The 20,115-nt window shown below is 43.6% G+C and overlaps 1 protein-coding gene across 3 annotated transcripts; it reads right to left on the bottom strand.

Annotated features, from left to right (window-relative positions):
- Positions 1 to 5,227: 5,227 nt before the first annotated feature.
- Positions 5,228 to 20,086, bottom strand: trip10a (thyroid hormone receptor interactor 10a). Of its 3 annotated transcripts, none has more exons than XM_035615104.2 (15): positions 19,768 to 20,086; positions 14,906 to 15,021; positions 14,295 to 14,351; positions 13,701 to 13,848; positions 12,948 to 13,010; positions 12,420 to 12,524; positions 12,040 to 12,168; positions 11,429 to 11,575; positions 11,122 to 11,310; positions 8,832 to 8,996; positions 7,802 to 7,911; positions 7,400 to 7,532; positions 7,173 to 7,261; positions 6,942 to 7,075; positions 5,228 to 6,812 (listed from the first exon to the last, which is right to left on the bottom strand). In XM_035615104.2, the coding sequence occupies exons 1-15, from the start codon at positions 19,789 to 19,791 to the stop codon at positions 6,661 to 6,663; spliced, it is 1,761 nt and encodes a 586-aa protein (XP_035470997.2). In that variant the 5' UTR covers positions 19,792 to 20,086; the 3' UTR covers positions 5,228 to 6,660. The 3 variants fall into 3 exon arrangements, with proteins under 3 accessions (XP_035470997.2, XP_035470998.2, XP_035470999.2); XM_035615105.2 differs by lacking the exon at positions 8,832 to 8,996 and adding an exon at positions 8,511 to 8,534 and having other exon boundaries at positions 19,768 to 20,085; XM_035615106.2 differs by lacking the exon at positions 8,832 to 8,996 and having other exon boundaries at positions 19,768 to 20,084.
- Positions 20,087 to 20,115: the final 29 nt, after the last annotated feature.

Raw genomic sequence — 20,115 nt, forward strand, 5'->3', positions numbered from 1 at the left:
TCTTCCCGTTGGAACAAATCATCTAGAAGAAAATAAGTGTGCTGCCAGCCATTACTACCATTCTGCATGATTCAGTGCCCCCTATGTGAGGACTTAAGAGAATAACATCCTCTTAACACAACATGAACACCAACAGTGGCTGCTTGAACACGTTAGGACACATTTGAATCTGAGCCTTTCCCACATGGACGATTTCAACCATCTACTCTGAACCCTTTAATTAGGAAGCTGACTTTGTGGCAGAAGAGTAAAAAGGTTTAACATCCCCTCGCTTTCTTCTTACAACCATTGACAAACAAACCCCGAATTGTAATCTGATGATGATATCATGAGTACGAATAGAGCAGGGGAACCTTTTTTCACATCAAGAGGCCATTTCAATTTTTATAACATCCTCGGGGACTAATATACTAAATTATTGAAGATATATATTACACTACTAACCTCTCTGATGTGATGACTGGGAACTGCTTCTCTTTGGCGATGATGATGATGATGATGATGGTTGTGGTGGTGGTGGTGGTGCTCACAGCTGGTTTCAGCCAAAACAACTTGTTCATACAAATCCACAACTTTGGTTGAATTCCATGCATGGCGCCGGAAAACCAAACTCTGCAGTGATCCCATGAACAGACGGGAACATCCTGTCTGTTGTTTCGTCTCAGGCCAGAGAGGAAACACTGGAAATGTGTTTTATCAGTATTTTTGTTCGGTAGGCCACGAGTAGTAATCCGCTCTGTGTCGGTTCTTTACCAGACAAACTGAACCTCTTTGGATCGACCTCGTCTGGGTCCAGCAGCAGCTCCACCACAGCAGCAGCAGCAACAACAAGGCTCCTTCACCAGTCCTGCTGTTCTGAATGAAGTGACAGCTTCTACCACACACACACACACACACACACACACACACACACACACACACACACACACACGTGTCTGTGTAACATTTGCCTCTGTCGGCCTGGTGTCTCCAGGGAAGCTGCGCGCGCCAGTTGGGGCAACCAACTCCACTGAGGAGCGCAGACTTTACGCGCCGGTCACTGCAGCTCATCCGGTTCATTCCAATATGTTATCCAGGTGTGATGGTGCTTGAGAATGAAGACTACAAACTACACACGACTGGATTTGTCTTCGTCGCCGCCACGATGCTTGTCGGCCATGATGTCAGCTTCACAGGTGTGTTTTTCCCCCCGGACCGTCACCTGACAGGCATGCAACCGGAGGGATGGGGGGGGGTCACATTTGACATTCGTCAGTTTCCGCGTCTAAACCTCGATCTGTCCCAGTTTTTGGGATATGTTGGAGTCAGAGCTCATTCAGGAAGATGTCTCACAGATTTGGATCAAATCACAATCACCGAAGACGACGATGCAGCGGAGAGTGTCTCCGCCCACTGCGCATGTCACTGTAGGCGTTGTCAGGGACGACCCATTTCAGACATGGGAATGTCAAACCACTGTCATTATACAGAATGGCAGCCATTTAGTATTCCACACCTGAGAGTTGGAAAAAGTGTTTAATTTGAAATTTTAAAAATGAAAGTTTTGCATTTTCAATAGCTCACTCATTAATGAATGTATTGACATCAAACCACCTCTCATGTGTCCGGGACATCCTCTCGCGGCTTTCACAGCTGTCAGTTTGTGAAAAAGGGCCTCGGCAAATCCATTAGCATCCTTATCAGTGAGCATTTTGCTTTAATGTGCTTATTTCAAGGTTTGCATTTTCATTAGCTCACTCATTTATGAATGAATTGACATCAAACCACCTCCCATGTGTCTGGAACATCATATTTTGACAACATTTGTTAATCTGTATTTATTCAGCAATGCTTGCTAAAATAAACTTGTGGAAAAAACATTGCTTTTTGTTGGTGCAGGGAGTTTTTAAAGCAAATGCTGTGATCAGGTGCCACTGAATTCAAAGAAGGATGTTAGATATAATGGAAATATACTATGGCATTATTCGGATATGCTGCTGCCATCTTAGACTGCGATGATCATCCAACCTTTTCATGTAACTCCCGATGGTGACTGTCAAAGTTAGTGATGAATAAAAAGCTCCTGGGTATCATTGCAGCAGCATATAGACTTTGGGCTTTCCCCACTTTTTTCTGTATAAGAAAAATACTTAGAATTTTTTAAGGTGCAGGTCATCATAAAGTCAGATTCAGTAACCCTCGAGTTAACTGCAGGGCACCTAATTGTGTTCCTTGTGGTACACCTCTATCAAACTTTCAGGTTAGTTACTGAAGTCTGCCATACAGATAGTAGCTGAACCAACATATTTTTGTTCTTGTAAATTACTGTAAAGTTGTCTATTGTAAACATGACAAACATGGTTGACTCCTTTGTTTTTACAGACAGAGAAAGGAAATTAAAAACAAACCCCCTTTTAAATATCTTCCTAAAACCAGTGCTTCTGTTCATTTCTCATTTTTATTCCTCATTCTCTCTTGTCGAGTCCTAAACTGATTTTTTTTATTTGCCTGCAAAGCCAAATACCAACAAAGAAGGGGATTTCTGTAGTAAAGATGAAACTTTAACGATTAAGAAAAAAGGAAATCACTTCTTTTTTTTTAAGTTTGAATATAATCTGAAAATTCAAATTGGGGTTTTATGTAGCCAAGACTTAGATATCTTATTATCCCACTGATCTTAAGTCAATGATTAATGTGTAACTGATGAAGATGACCACTGAGTGTTGCATTACTCCTGGCGCGACTGGCGCTGAAATAAGCTTGATGGTGGCATCCAAACACTTCTGATTGGTGGAGCTTATTACAGGCCCCGTGGATTCATATATGCAGAATGCCACTATTGTGGTGAGAGCAAGCTCCGACAGAATGGCTGTGAGAAGACAGAAGTATTAGACAGCGAGAACACTGGCCTTGAGCTGTGCCGCAGGAGTGAATGTCAGGCAGTGATTCATCTGAGGGCCTTGTAGTGGAACATCTACAGTAAAGGCCTTTACAAAGCATGTCCAATATTTTCTTGTTTATTCAGGAATTTCATTGGACATATCACAAAGCAGCGGAGTTCTTGCGACGCAAACTCCAAACCTGAACCTAATTATTCAGTTATTGTCGTGCCAATCTTGTCTTTTCAAAAGGTTCAATGGCATAGTGAGACACACACTTTTAGACCGCAAGCCGCTGCTGGAAACCTTAAAGGTTCCCCCCCCATCTCTGTCTGTTTCCCTGCAGCAACTGCTGGAAGATCGAGTTCTTAAATCTTTAATCACCTGCGGTGGAGCAGGCAGAGAAATAATTGCTTATTTTGTAACGGCATCCACTGTAATAAAAAGGATATGATACATCACTTAGACTCTCATGGGGGCTGACACAGAATACATACACTGAATTTTTAGCAGAGGACGGCTGTTTACGGTGCAGCGTATCACAATTGTGCCAAAGGTATTCCAAATGATCATCCGGCTGTTGCTTTAGTCGATCAGCATTAGTGAGAGTTTTGAGCAGTCTTGAAATTAGATCAGTGAAGTAGGAGGGCGCTTACTTTTCTACGAAACCAAAACAGACTAAACGAAGACGTATCCTGGAATCATGGCACCACACACAGCCGTGGGTCCAACGGCCAGGTTAATCTTTGGTACTGGAAGCATGTCAAACACATTTACCGTCACCACATGCTCTCGCGGAAGAACCAATAAGCTCTGCCTCACATTTCTATAGTGAAATCACAGTCAACCTCTGACTCAACCTTCTGATAGTGATGAAAACCTTATAGCATATATATATGTGTAGAAATGTTGTCACCAAATAGAATTTTGCGTTGCTTGTTTCATCTTGTTTCTGTTCTCATTTTGAATGTTCATGCTAACTACTTTCTTTGAATGGCCCTGTCTAATGGATAAGTGAAACCCAGATTAATACCCTGGTCATGTTTAATGTCTTTGTCCCATGTAAGAGGTGATGCAAATTACATGAGATACAGTAAGAGATATGCTATCTTATTAATGCCGTCTTGCACAGCCATGGTAAACATGTCTTCTTGCCAAAGCGCCTTCCCTGATATTTCTCCGGGACGTACGTTCGTTCCGAACCACTGGAGCAGCTCCAGTCTAATCCCCGTCACTGGGTGAGAGATAGTAGATGTTGTTAACAGTTATGGTAGACAGTGACTGCCGAGGTGACATTACACCGTCTCTGTAGACTGTTCAGAAAGGGTAAATCTTTAATGATTCACGGAGGACACAAAACGCCCGGCGCAACCTCTCTGTGTTGGTTTCGAGCCTCCAAGCGTGTTGCGCCTCTCTCTACAACCGAAGATGTTACAGCAGCAAATGCTATTTAGCGTGGATTGCCCTGTAAATGTCCTCACCAGGCTGGGCTGCGGTGCCGGGATGCAGTGCTGCCGTCCCCTGCGGCTGCAGACAGGTGCTGGACGTCGGTTGGATCCAGTAGCCTTGTAGAAAAGCTGACCTTTAACGCATCTCGAGACGAGAGGCTTTGCATACAAATGGTGGTTGCGATTCCTCGGCCATCTGACCGGTCAATGCCACAGCTGGATCCACCATTGGCTGAACAGAGCTCCAACATTTCTCGTCAGCGATTTGAAATATTCCCACAAATATGAAAGAGTGAGTAAATCTGAACATAGTTTTCTGACGTTTTGAGTTCACGCTCGTTGTCTTCGTCCTCACTCTTCAGCGTCTGAGAACAAGGAGAACACAAAAGCGAGTCCACATGCCAATTTGGGGGTTTATTAATTAGTCATTATAAACAGTGGTGTCTTAAAGCCAATGCAATTTAATCAGGTATGCAACAGCATGGCCTATATTGAAAACATAATTATGCTGAGGGGGAAAGTAGATGGAAACGCTATGCCACTTCCCTAACAAATGATGCAACAGTGCCACCTACTGTGCATGAGCTGCATGCGCTCTGATTCAGAGCAATGAATTGTTGGTAAACTGAAAGAAATCTGCTCTGATCCTCTTTTTAATTAATTAATTAATTAATTAATTTTTAGGTGACCTAAGATGTTGCATGCACCCACTAACTCATTCACTTTATATTATCATTGCAGTGAGGCTACAAATTCAAGTTCTCCAGTTTTCAGGGATGCATGTTATCAAGTACTGACTAAACTGTCCCGGGGTAGAGATTTATTGACCGAGTTATTCAGGGGGACAGAAACTTTTGAATGACTTCAGAGACCTCACATTCACAAAATCATTCACAAATTCACTGGACCAACAGACACGTCTGTTTGTTCCAAATATTTATTTATGTTTAGTCCAGAAATGACATGACCATTTCTAACTTTGAAATGTCTTCAAAAAAGTGTCTTGAAAAAAGAAGAAGAAATATGCAAAAGAAAAAACGGTTTATACACAATGCTTTTAACCAGAAAGGCACCAAAGACACGTGAGCAGTTACTGCTTCCTGCTGGCTCAATAACGACGTAAAAACATGACGTGGATCAGCTTGAAAAAGTGTGAAGTAAATCCAAACAAAAACATTACTAGCAACATAATGAGAGACTTTTTTTGCTTTCTCGCAATGTAACTATCTTTTTAATTGAATGGTTAAAAAAACTAATAAGACAATAGTGGTGTTGTGATAACTAAAATATATATTATTTATTACATAAATACAATAGTCTTAATGTAGCACATTCTATGTGTGCATTTTACTCCCTTTTGTGGCTACAGACTGTCCACTATGTGTGCAAGGGGAAGAGAACCATGTGAGAACATCCTTGATACAAAAGTACAACTTCTGTCAAACTTGAAAATATTATTCATAGAACATTTGTAATAAATTATTTTAGTACAATTTTCAGGTTGTAACTATAACAGCTACTGTATATCCTTGTTACTGCTATTGACTCAACTTACATTATGATATGGCTGTGATTGTCAGAACGTTAAAAAAAAGTGTTTGTACTGTTGTGTACATGCGATTCACCACGACAGGAGAGCTGCCCACACCTTTGGACGCGACCAAAATGTGAGTCACGCTCCCCGAAACCTCACTCATCCCCTCGGGACACTGCAGATCTCCAAACGTGAGCAAAGTGGCGGTGCCATGCATATTCGCAAAGTGCTACTAAAACTAGACAGTGGCACGCTTTACACCAAAAAATTGCAACAGATTATATTCTCCATTCAGCAGCCGACTGTCATGGTCAGAGCAGGTCAGTTCTGAAATAGGTAAACAGGTGAGGTAACTTCCCCCTATGTATTACTGATATCAACACTCAGTGTCAAGATGGCAGCAGCACAAGCCTTCCTCTTCCTGTCATATTCAGGAAGCGTGTGCCTTATTAGGCCGCGGTACGAGGCAAGCACTTGTGCCATGATGGTGCCTAATATCCATGCACAATTTTTAACCAAAACCAGAAAAAAAAATTTGAGACATGCAATCAAAATTAAAATAACTTTGTGATTCAGGTGGTTTTGGCTAACTGCGATTACAATAATGTAAAGTGAGCCATGAGGAACATAATGTTAGCACCGTCCGTCTGCTCATATGGGGCACCTCTTGCAAGAAATCACAACACCTTGTGTCGATCCTTTCCTGGTCTCGTCCAGAGTGCTGTTGCTTCTTTATGACTGGTCCCATGGGATAAAAACTGCATAAACAGTTTTTTTGAAGTGTTCATTTCTACTTTTGTTGTTCCATCCGGTGTGTCTGTCATTTGTTTAGGCTGATAGAGACATAAGACGAAGGTATGTAGCCTTCGTCCCCGTTGTTCCTACGCACACGGGTCCAGCCATCCCCCTTGTCCTCCTCTATCACAGCCAGCACCTCCCCCTCCTGCATAGCGATGGTCCCTTCACTGGCACCTGAGAAGGAGAGGACAGACGCGATGGTGGAAAATATCCCTGGGCTTGTTTAAAGATACAGCACCACGCAAACCATGTTAGAGGCGAGACCGAACTGTTGTAAGCTCGCTCCCTATGTAGGTTACATACCGGGGAAGTTGTACATGGCTGTGCATTTCCCAATAGGAGCAGTTAGTTCGTCATCCTCAAAGTCGTCGTCGAACTCTGCGTAGATGGCTTGGGAGGAATCGGGAGTGCTTTCATCAGACTGAGCTCCGTCAGGGCTTGGGAGAAAACACAACACAGGTTTCCTGTACAGCAGAGACAACACCTCATTGTGTCAAACATAATGTTTATTAGTAGGGTTTAGTGTTAAGTTACCTTTGTACGTCGTGAGCTCCATTATTATTGAATGTCTGAGGTTTATAGCGCAATGTCTCCCCTCGACCTCCTGCTTCAGCCAGCCAGGTCTACACGGGAGAAGACAGGACAGTAACTATCATTAATTATGTTTAGTGTGAGATAAAGCATCTGCTGCTAGATATAACAAGTCATGCCACTGACACTGTGCCCCCATATTATGACTAAACAACCTAGTTCATGATTACCTCATACTTGTTGAGCTCTCCCCTCAGTCGCTCTATATTCTGGGACGTCTGGCTGATTTGGGATGCCAGACTAGCTGGGTCTCCCATTTGAGGATTTTTCTCATACACATCTTTCATCTTCCCCAGGGCCTCACTGAAGAGAGGGGACAGAGTGAGAGAGGAGCAATGGAGGCGGGGTGACTTTGAGTAGAAGTCGGCTTCCCGGCAGTGCTGTGGGGCTGGGTAAGCGATTCAAACGCTCACGCAGGCACCACGGAAGTTATACACACTGATGTGCACCGCATGAATATCATATTCTCAACCCCGGCAGAGTGGTTCTAATAGAGATAGTTATTAATATGCAGAAGGATACCCACATTTACACAGAAACACACACACACACACACACACACACACACACACCTCTGATCTACTTCCTTTTGCAATTCCTTGCAAATCTCCTCTAGTTTCTGTTGTAACCTCTTCCTGCGTTGCTCTGGAGGAAGATGTGAGAAGTCCTCCGTCACCGTGGGCTACAAGAGAGAACAGGAAGTGTGGATTAACACCATGATACTGTAACCATGGTAACAGAAACAAACATCACAGGAGGAACACCGCAGCCTGCAGTTTGAGTTCAGCTCAAGTTGTTATGTTGACAAAACATTAGTATCAAATCTCTTAGTTACACATGTTATGTTTCAAATTAATGTAAAACCAGTGAGCTGGACCCAAAACCATCACCCATGGACCAACAAATACTTTTTAGAGTATTAGACTCCAATTACTTTGCATTTTCTTTTTCCAAGAAATTAAGTACTGGGTGGAAAAGACGAATGTACAGAAGCAATTAAGGCTTTTTCAAAAATGTGTTTTTAATTGCTCAGTTTCCTCTTGTGCTACCAAGCATTCCTCCCTCGCTCCACCACCAGGTGGCCACCTCTTCAATACAAACAAGCCTCTTTTTTTTTTTTACTAAATGTCGAGTCATCTGAACTCAGACACTCCAGCAGAGCTTTGTGGAAGGAAAATATCATTACAATGAGCCATAAAGGGTTGTTGTAATGAAAAGGTGGTCATTTTTATGTGTCACACAGCTGAGAGACCTCCACACCAGCTTTGTTGTCCATATTACCGTGATCCTGTCTGGAGTAAACCTCTGAGGAAAAAAGAAACAGTATGTGTATAGAAAAATCTCAAAATATCCTAAAAATTGATTCTTGTTTTCCACCCCAAAAAATTGTGTTAATTTCATGATGTAATTAATGTTAAAAAAAATAGTGGTAAAGCCATTGCGAGGAGAATGAGATTTGCCACATTTGCAAGTGTGTTAATAGTCTGATTCAGCTAAGGGAAATCAGTCACTATCGCAGAGGCAGAAACACAGGCTGATGGTGTGCAAGCCCAGAAGGGTGGAGGTCTCACGGCACCCGAGCCTTCTCCTCTGGGGACTCACCGATCTCCTGAGTGTCCGGAAGGAAGAGATTCTGGGTTTGACTGTCTTATTGATCTCCTTCAAACAGTACGACAGGGGGTCCCGGCCAAACTTGGGGGAAGAGGGTCCGTTAGCAGGCGAGGGGGCGGGGGGTGTAGAGAAAGGTGGGAGCGTGGAGGGAGAGAGCTGGGGGTTGGGGCGAGACCAAAAGTACCAGCACCCGAGCATGAGATATGCAGGCATAGGGTTGTGTACCGGATGGGGGAGAGGGGGATGGAAGGATAGAAAAAAAGAAAAAAAAAGAAGAGGGAGGATGGGGAAGACAAAAAACAAACAAGGGTGACAAGGGAAAGAAAAAGACACAGTCAACACCTTAAAGCACACCACAAAGCCAGGAAGACAACACTGGAGCAAACCCAGCACACCAGCCCGAACACACATCTGTCTCTTTGGCTCTCATTGACACACTTTTTTTTTCTTTTAATTCACAAAAAACACACTGAAAGCAACCGACAACAACTCCCAACCCGAGCCACAGCAGCCTGTAGTTCAACTCACTCACTGTAGGCCAGATGGACTACACAGGATTTGAACTTGGTCTTATTACAGTATACAAACTGTCTCCTGTAAACATGAACTTTACTTTTACTTCTTGGTTCAGGTAAAAATGACTTGTATCAAAGGTAAGATTTGCAAATTTGCCAGCACAATCACTAGAATTCAATGTGAAAAATAATGTTCTCAAAGTTTATTCTCCCAGTCTGACCTATCAAGAGGAAATCTTATTTCATATATGAGTGCAGTTGTTATAATTAGCCTGCTCAATAAACATAGTGGAATAGTGCTTATAGATTTTTTTTTCTGTATGACCTCTTAGAAAAGAGGTTTACTTGAAAACATGCCTGGAGTGAACTACAGTAAAATCCGTTTCAGCTGTAGGTCTGAGTGGGAAGGTGGTGGTGGGCTCTATTAGTGAAATTACATAGGAAGCTGATACCTCCTCGTCTATAGTGAAGGTCTGCAACAGCCCTGCGACAAGGCCCCTTGTGTAAATACGGAGAGTTGTAAGTGTAGCACTATTATTATGTGAACATCTACTGGGTAGGTGCTAGTTTTCTCCAGAGTTATGGGGATCTAAATACGGTAGGGCAGCTGAGAATGGAAATGTATAGGGGTCCAGACGTAAACCAAAAAGCTCGGCCGAGCCGATACAGTCAGCCTCCTATTCGCACTGCTGCAGGCCTAATTGGGAGAGCATGACTGATGACACGGAGCAGTGTGCCACACGCATACACAAGCGCAGGACGAGTGCATAGCAGAGCAGCACAGCCAGTGAGACATGCAGAGTAGAAGAGAGGCGCTGAACAGGCAAACAAATTCAAGGGAAGAGGGGAGCGTTAAGTGCTGGGACTGAAGGAGGGGGGACCATCAGCTGGTTAGTGGTCAGCCACTCATATCACCACTATAAATTGGGAGCTCAGCAAGAGCACTCAATGATTTACAATGTATTGAAAAACCCTCCTTACGGAAGTAGATACTCAAGAGTAAATAGAAAAATGTCGATATTTAACGTTGGTTTGATCCAGATTTTCTGAGCTGGCAACGTTGTGTCATCTCGGCGTTGGTACAACGATTATACTGTGATAAAAAGTCATGATTCGAGGGTCTGCGGCAATATAATGGCAGCAGTCTGTTTGTGGATCCCGGAAAATTCAGTGTTGTTCGGGCCCTGTGCTGGTGAAAGCACAAGCACAGCAGAATGCTGACTGCCAGTTGACCTATTGAAAACCACATTGCAGAGAGAGGGAGGATGTTGGGGGGTTGTGGGGGGGGGCAAGTTTTATTCACTCACAGCCAGAGTCATGCAAAGGACCTTTTCTAGAAGTGTCGGGGCAACGTGTGAGTTTGTGTATAACATAATGAAAGAGGTTCATGCGTTATTATGCTGAATTTTAGAGATGAGAGGGTTGTGTGTGTGTGTGTGTGTGTGTGTGTGTGTGTGTGTGTGTGTGTGTGTGTGTTTGTGTGTGTGTGCTGCATGTGTGTTTAGCTACAACCACAGGTCCATCATGAGTGCTCTCTGTGGAGGGGGATTTCCTGACTCTGCCTGCTGGCTCTTTGACTCAAACTTTGCCACGCAAGGAGTCACCCACTGATCTGATTGCGGCTGCCGCCAAGCAGATTTTCTAAAAACTGCTGTCGTTGATCATTGATGCAAACTCATTTCATTGCGCAATTTCCACAAAGTGTGAGGCCACGTCATTAGGATAAATATGCCTATTGTGCTCTGCTAGCGTGAATAGTGTCCTACCTTGCTCTTTTTGCTGAAAAGCCAAAAGTTTTTGTTCCTGTTCTTCCCCAGAAGGTCCATGGGGCCTTTGGGTGTGCCCAGGCTACTGTCGGATGAGGTTCGGTTGATGCCCTGACTGTAGTCCTCGAACTCCACATCCCCAGGACGCTCAAAGCCCGACTTGTTCTGCTCTATTACAACCATGGAGTCCTGAATCAGATGCAATTATGGATAAGAACAATCAAATGGTTATTTTCATACAGACGGGCAGCGTTAAAGCAATGCTACACGTTAAAATCCATTTAGCATTTTTTTGAGACCAACTCACATTCTTCTCATTAACATTAGTGCCGGCTTTAGTAATGCCTTCCAGGCACTTGCCAATGATGGGCATCACATGCTTTTCTGTGTCCGAGAACAAAATGTAGCCCTGGGCCAACTTCCGTACTCGCCTCTCATCCAGATCCTGCAATTTCTAAGGAAAACACAACAACAGTTGCTCAGACGCTGCCATTATTTTGTTTTAGACAAAACATACATCAAGTTCATGATATGATGTTTCTATGGTGCAGGGCCTCCTTTGAGATAACATTCAATATACAGTTAGTAACTGAACAAGTTTGGTAATTTCTGATTAAATAATACAGTATATTTGCTAATGCAAATGGGATCTGAGACGCTGATGAAATATTCAAAGACAAAACTCAAGCATGTGAAAAGGTGAAACAAAATTGACTTATTTAACTGAAGAGTTTAACTTAAATGGCTTTATTTCAGTGGGTTCAACTGTTTTTATTGGAAAATTCAGAACGTTAGTATTATACGTTGTTTTTATACCACAAAAACTCTCTTTAACAATTTTCTTGTTAACCATTATTGTACCATACGATAACAACTCCAAAAAATGTTGAGGGGAGGAATGTTGTCATGTTCACTTACATTGAAAATAAGTGGCATATCATTAAAATAAAACTGGCTCTGCTCCTTGTTGTACTTCTGAAGCTGAGCAGCGTAGTCGTTCTTACACTCCTCCGCGACGTGTGCTCTCATGTGAGCCTGCTGTTTGGCCTACAACACACACACACACACACACACACACACACACACACACACACACACACACACACACACACACACACACACACACACACACACACACACACACACACACACACACACACACACACACACACACACACACACACACACACACACACACACACACACACACACACACACGTTAAACAGCAGCATTAGATTCTACATTAATTGTGTGAAATTGTCCCCGTTATGTTGATTTAAAATTCCCCCCTTGTTACTTTTTCAACGTCGGCTTTTGTGGCATTGATGTCTTGATCGGTCTTCTCTGCATACTGTGCTGCACGCTCTGCTTCCCTCCACTCCCTCTCGAAGCGCTTCTTACTCTGGTGTGCGGAAAGAAATGAAAGAGACAAAAAAGAGAAAGACCGTTGTCAGTTCATCCAGCAGAGTGAAGCCATTGCCTCAATGAAGAATGACGAGGGGTTTTTTGAGTAAATAATCTTTTTTACTGTCTTTCTTAGAGATGGATTGGGAGGTTTCAGGCTGTGGCACCGTGAGATTTCCAATCATCACTTGGATTGATGATACTAGTCTAAAATTGGGAACTGCTGTCCAACTTACCAAAGCTATCGCTATCTGACTGACCAATCTGAAGCCAACCATGCTTTTAATATCTTTCCTAATAAATAAACAAAGAGGAAAATTACGTAAAAGTAATATATCATAATTCCCTTTCTTCTTGCAATATAATATGTTGTTTTCAAGCATGGTGGATGCCTTTTCGGGAATTACACAACTAGACTTACATTGTCAAGTTGCTTGAAGGTGCTCTCCAAACTCTGCTGGGCCTTCTTAGCCTCCATCAGATACTGCAGACATTCATAAAAATAGACAGGGTGTGAGAAGGGGTCAGATGACAGACAGCGAGAGAGAACGATCATGTGTAGGGACAGACACAGAATAAACAATGACCTCTTAAAGTCGCACAACCTAACGGACAAGAAGACAAATACCAGTGTGTCTGTTTGAGACATAACGTCTTCAACTGGAGTCTTTCCATGGATGTTGCAGTGTTTCTGCAATTCAGCAAGACACAAAGACAAAGCATTCCTCATGCAGTAATGGCACACTACCGCCCGAACCATGCCTCCCCTCCAGAAACACTAAACAAGGCTTCCCCCCCGCCACAACTCCTCTCACTCTTCACACTCCACCTCAGCGGTGTACGCTTTATACTCCGCTTTATGTACAAATCTAGGTGTTTTTCTGTTCATGTTGTACACATCAGATAAAGGAGTTTGCAATGGGATAAGGCTCAAATCAAGAAGGAAACAATGAAACTATATTAGTTTTAGTATCAGTAAGCAAAGTGACAATGGCCCAAAAACCCACAACATAGTCGATAAGTTACTTTAAGGAATGTTGGAAGCAACATATTTACTTTGAAACACATAAATGTACCTGTAAAAACACAAATTCCATGTATACCGGTTGCTGCAGTGATGGAACTTTACCTGCCCACACCAGTACACTCCCGGGCCTCTCCATATGAAACTCACCGTCTTCCGCTCCTGCTTCAGCTCCTGCAGGTACTTGGTGAGATCGATGCAAATGTTCATCATCATGTTCTCCGCGATCAGCTCTCTCTGCCCGGCGTAGTCGTTCGTCTCGTTCAGGATGTCCAAAAAAGACTGGTAGCTGGATAATCTGCCAATGAGAGGAGGGAGGAAAGGGTGGAGGAAATCAGGACAGTGATGGAGAGCACAGATATGAGAGAGGACTCGGAGAGAGGTCAACGTTGGGCCAAGTCCTGATAAGAAACCCCTGACACCCTGATTCCTGCTTCCTTCTGGGGGCATTTAAATGGCTCCAACAGCAGAACCACACAACAGCGTGGCTAACTCTGATGACACAACAAGGCCTTACAGCTTGAAACCCAATACTATTTGAGTTTTGTTTTCATTTGTTAGGAAACTGGAGAGGTTGTAATCCAAATTGAATCTTGCCCAATTTCCCCTTGCAGCTCAGTGTATACTTACAGAGGAACAACTGTACAACTGCTTATTCATGCAATTTGCTAGTCACACAAATTTAACCTCAAACTGTTTCGGTCATGTGTCTCCAAGTTTTTCTTTATGAGAACAATGGCTCACCTGCACTCTGGCTCATCTTTGCTGCTTCGTTTTAGGTTATATTTCTTTGAAAGGTTCCTGTGAAAAGTGAAAGTGAGTCAAACAATCGGTCGACAACTCCTTAATACTACAAATTCTCTAGTGGCTGAAAAGATGGCGGAAATTCAAATGTTCTTAATACACCCACTGGCTGGTTCTTATACAAAAGAATGAAAGAAAAACAATCCACTTATAAACATATTACAATAGCTGTTCTTCCTTCTTTCACTCTCCCTCTGACCACATCCTGTCTATCATGTGCCAGTCTGCTCCCACTTCCTCTCCTCTCCAGCAAAGCTCAGCACTACACCAGATGTGGGCCTGCACACTGGGAGACAACTGGGAACCATGGATGAAGAGAGGGAGAGGGAGGGAGAGGGAGACCACGCTGCAGCTGGAGAATGAGTCCAGTGTTTCAGAGACAAGTTGGATTCTGTCCCAGAGTAGTCATAAGACCCCACAAACATTTTGTAAGCAGCCTTTTACCATGCACCCATGCAAAAACACAAAAGTAGACATACACACACACACACACACACACACACCGCATGAGCTACTTGGCGCAACACACTGAGACATCACGCGACGCATACCTCAGTTGTTTGGCGTAGTTTTGCTCAACCTCCGTCCGCTCCTTCACAAATTTCACATACTTCTCCACCAGCTCCAGGCCGGACTGTGTGTGCTTCTCAATGATGTCACACTGGTCCTGGGGAGAGGCGCGTGAGACACAAGTTAGCGAAAGGCACATTGGATTTTGGAACACGTCTTGACTTCTGGGGTGAAATAGCTGGGATGTTCCTCCGGTTGAGTCGGAGGTCAGCGAGAAGACCGGTGAATGCAGGGCAATAAAGTGAACACATCAAGGTTTGTTGCTGCACGTCGGATTCCACGAATGCTCTCCACATGTGCTCAAAAGCCTGGCAACGGTCTCTACACTTCCGCTCAGCTTTAAATCATGGGGCACTCACGTCGTTAGAGAGAGAGAGAGAGAGAGAGAGAGAGAGAGAGTACAGTCCAAGGACACGGGGTCAACAACAGGGGTCACGACTCTCAGGCAGGAAAAAGGTGGTGCTCGTCTGATATCATCTTCATTAATGTAGATCTTTGACCCATTTCTTATGTCCGTTTCATGTACAGCTAACTTTACTGACTTTTTCCTGTAACATTTTTCAGTATGAAGGAGGTATATCGTGATTCACTTCCTCTTACTTGGCGGAGCACTTCATGACACCTACAAGCTGAGACAGGTCGGCTAATAGTGTGAGAGATGATATTTAAGTCGATCTTCTCTCACTCTACTCTCAGAGCTATTCCCCCAAGTTTTCTTTGCTGCTGACTTAAGTATTGAGGAGGAGGGGGGGGGCAATTACAAAGGGGGATTCCTAACAAGCTGGGCCATGTTGTTCTGTACCCCTCCAGCCCTGCAGGTAAGACAAAGGAGACAAGACCCAAATGAATGGGACGGTGTCTGGACTAATTACAGGACACAGTTAAAAAGGTTAAAACAGGCCTGCAATCCATCTACACAATAACATCTAACCGATAGGAAGCACTGGGGGTTTAATTCAGTCGGTGTCATTAACTACAGAACAGAAGTAACGATAGTCACTACGGCCAAATTACAACTATGGATTTTCCCCATGTCCAACAGTGCTTGTGTTAACAGCAGATTTTCTTCTTGTTCACTTCTTCGTGACAAATTGTCTACTGATGAACGATTTAGACCCGAGGAAGAGTGACCGGCTGAATCCAATACGATCTCACCACAATCAACAGAGCCGAACCCTGAGGCCGCAGTTATTTATGCCGACCATAAAACACACTGGATTCGTTACCGGGGGAAAAAATTTGATGGGCTGCCACTTCGACCGAAAACTAACTCCGCAACCTGAAGTACGTAATAACTCAGCACTGAAGCGTCGAAGACAGCAGGGGTCAAAACACAATTGGGCCAGTGAGGAGTGAGTAAGAGTGACTGACTGTGTGAGCGTACAGAAGCACGGCTGGAAACACACATCACCTTTTGACCGAAGCGTAAAAAGGTGATTGTATTCACAAAAAAAAAAATCACAGGAGACTTTTACACAACCCACTGTGACACGGCGAGCGATGATAGATGAGGAATATGAAAGAGGAAACTTTAGACGCATTAAAATACCGGCCCACAGCACAACTGGAGAGTCACGGCATGACATGTGGAAGTGTAAGAGAGTATGAGCGTTATCGTGCATCAAGGTAATGAGCAGGGCTGACATATCTGGATTTTTGTCAATTGCAGGACTAAGAGAAGTTTATCCATCATATCACAGAGCTATGACAACATAAATGGAAAAATGTTATATTTTCGCAGCTCTCGCTTCAGACCTTTTTTGCATACGAGTCTATTATTTGCATATTCAGTTTCTGAACTGCCAGGTTAACTACTGCGGCTGTGTAAAAACAGCTTACCTTGAGAAAAACAACATAACATTGATATGTGATCTTATTTTATTAGACCTTGTAAGATGTTAAGGCAACACGTCATTGTATCTATTACACACATCATCTGTGCAAACGGGGGACCGTTCATTTTACCCAGGAAGCAGCAGTTTGATAAGAAGAGTATATGAAGAGTAAGTGATCTGAGCAGCAGCGGACAACACTGCTAAAGAAGGGAAATGGTTGCAACTTGCAAAAGATCAACCACTGGTGACCACAATATACTGACACAAATTATTCAATTCCAGCTCATGACGTGAATTCAAATTTAACTTTCAAATTCCAAAATATCATGGGTTGAATCTCATTCTGATGTTGTCTGCTCGTACGGTGTGGTCTAAAAATTCTGGGCCTTATTGTATGTCCAGTGTTTTTTTCTCCTTTCACATACAAAAACACATCAGTTGTTTTTTTCAGGTTGGAGGCAGAATTGCTGGATTGTAAAAGTCGCAAAAAGCAGAATCCAATCATCTATAAATTAACTGCTTCGTTCAAAGCGAGAGTGCCCCAATTAGAAAAGCCAGCCTCATTAAAACTCTCTTCAAATATGTAAAAATAGCTTTTACAGGACACAGTCGGAGTCTCGTCAAACACCAGCGGCTCTCAATTCATCACCACCCCAAGCCACAGTTGAAATAACTGTCATAGGTCGTAGACAGGGCTGGCGCTGAACTGATTTTCATTAATCATAAAACGGTTGTAAATGAAACTGCTCCTGAAAGCTGTAAAGGGGTCAAGCTTTCGTTTGAACAGCAGCTGCCCTGTTGTTTTTGCTACTTTTGTGGCTTGCATTCGGACTATTTGATTATAAGCTCAGCGCTCCCACCGTGTCCTCACGTAGAGTTTAGACCGTTTGAGTCATTACGTAGAAACTGCGGTGGCATCAGTAGCAGCTTTCCTTTCTTCCATTCATTCCCTCCGTCTTGATGGGCACACCTAATGCTGTACCTCTGTCCTGAAAAACGACAGACCTTCCAACAAGGAGAGTCATAACTTACTTTTTACGGCACAGATTTAGGCAAGGGGGCGCAATAAAAGACTAATAGGCTACAGCACGCTTCAAAATTGGGGTTTCACGGGTCTGATCTAAACCTAGCACGGATGCAAATGTGGCCCAATCCTTCCAGAACTACAAGAGACAAAACTGGCTTAACATAACTTCGACAGGAGTCACCCAGAAAGTCACCGGCCTACAAGGGTGGGGTGGATATTTGAGCCCTGAGTTATCCTGTCTTCTAGAAAAGTAGTAGCCTGGGCCCGGCCAGACTTGCCACAATGGTTTTCAGGAGTGGCCTGGTCGCGCTCACTATCACAGCTAATGCCTAGACACTGATCTTGCACCCTGCAAACTTGTGCCTTAAAATAGCCTATGGATTAACAACAATCAGTGGACAGATGCCATCGGGCTGACTTGGCCCAGGGGATGACTCTTTGACCAAAAACTAACAGAACCAACAATGCCCGCGATGGCTTTGTCTATATAATATTGTCTTTTGTTTGGTTTCAGGAGAGGCTTCTTCACACAGACAGAGCTTGTGATTCATACCGAGGTGTACGGAGGTTCCTCTGGCTCAATCGAAGTAGGGCAAAACTAATTACGCAGTTGCACCAGCACGTACGATGGAAAAGGGACAGGGGGGAGAGGCCCAGGGGGAGCGTCTGTAATTAGGTCACAACCTCCCTGTCCTCACCCTCGCAGCGCTCCATTTTTTTTTACATATTCAGGTTTCCCTGGAAATGTGCACGTGTTTGCAAATGTGTGGCTCCGGTCAGCGCAGCTACAGTGAGCTGGCGCATAAACCGTGGCAGTCAACAAGGGCAGCGTGTTTACAAGGTGGGATTTTTTTCAAAAGGATTAGTTTAGATGTCACTATCTGTCGCCGTTGCATCCAACGGTTTACTACTTATCAAACTGTAGCACCTTGACTTGTTTTAAAAGGCCCCCTCTTCAAAAATGATATGATATAATTAATATATAGGTCACCTGAGCCTAATAAAAACATAATGTCCTGGCAATTACATTTCCTACACTTGACTCCTTCACACCTTATTGGAAAATCAAAGTCAGTTGAATGAATAATCTTGTCACTGGCTCTTCATCATGACAGCGTCTGATTTCATCTCCATGGGAACAAGGTGTGCCACAGTGTAAACAATGAAACATCCCACTCGCTCCTCAACACACCTCAGTGCACTTGAACTGTCTTTGATTATATGTGTATTTCTATACAGACTAAGCTATATTTTCTAGTCTATACACAAGTCTATATACTAGTCTTCTTTTTTTATTTGTGTTCACTGTGTATGCCTTTAATTCTTATTCGTTTTATTAGTGTGAATGCATTTTTGAGTATACTGTGTCTGCCAAAGCACTTTGTAAACCATGTTTGTTAACGGTGTAAATAAAGACTATTATTATTATCATCATCATTATTATTATTATTATTATTATTATTATTATTATTATTATTATATTCTGACACCATTTTCAGTCGGACATTACATATTCACAAGTTTTTTCTTCTTTCACAATGCAATCACACAATTTTGAATCTTATTTCCAACTTTGCCTCGGGCACTGCAGAAATCCCGCAACACAACGTTACCCATTTCCTGTCAAATATAGTTAAAAACAACAACAAACAAACAAACAAACAAACGTGGATCCCACATGAACCGTGAATGCGCTGCACATTCCTTCCAAGTGCAACACGCGGACGAACACACTAGTGTGTCAACACACTCTTTTGTTTCGGCCGACGGAAGAAACTGTCCGAAAATGGAACCGTGTTCCTGAATGCACCGCTGTGCAAACACCAGCGAGCTTCCAGCGGAGCGACCGCGACCGTTTCGCCGCTCTTTCTTTAAATGCATTCCACCAACACGCAAAACTTTGGCGGTCACCTACTTCCGAACGCGGGCATCGTCGTCATTACCCTCCGGGACGATGGGAACGTCGAAGCGAGCGACTCACCCAAAGCTCGGTGCCCCAGTCCATGTTCAGCTTGCGGGCCGAAGCGGTCCGACGACCCCGAGAATACAAAGAAGTTCTCCAAAGTTCTCCCCGCAGCTCGGAGGACGGCCCGCGGCTCCAACGGTCCCGAGGTGGTAAATCACTCGTAACCCCTGCGCATTCCCGTGCGTGTGGCTCATTCGGGCTAGATCGTGTCAACCGGCGTCATGATTAGCTAATTAATTAGGCGCTGGCAGTCGCTGGTCCAAATATTTTTTCATAGCGAAGCAAAGAGGGATAAAGTAGCTTTCATATCCGCGTCACTCCCAAATCCTAAGTCTTAAAGGGCCAGCGCACCGAACCGCACCA

This window comes from Scophthalmus maximus, chromosome 17 (assembly GCF_022379125.1).
Source record: "Scophthalmus maximus strain ysfricsl-2021 chromosome 17, ASM2237912v1, whole genome shotgun sequence".
NCBI classification, from domain to species: domain Eukaryota; kingdom Metazoa; phylum Chordata; class Actinopteri; order Pleuronectiformes; family Scophthalmidae; genus Scophthalmus; species Scophthalmus maximus.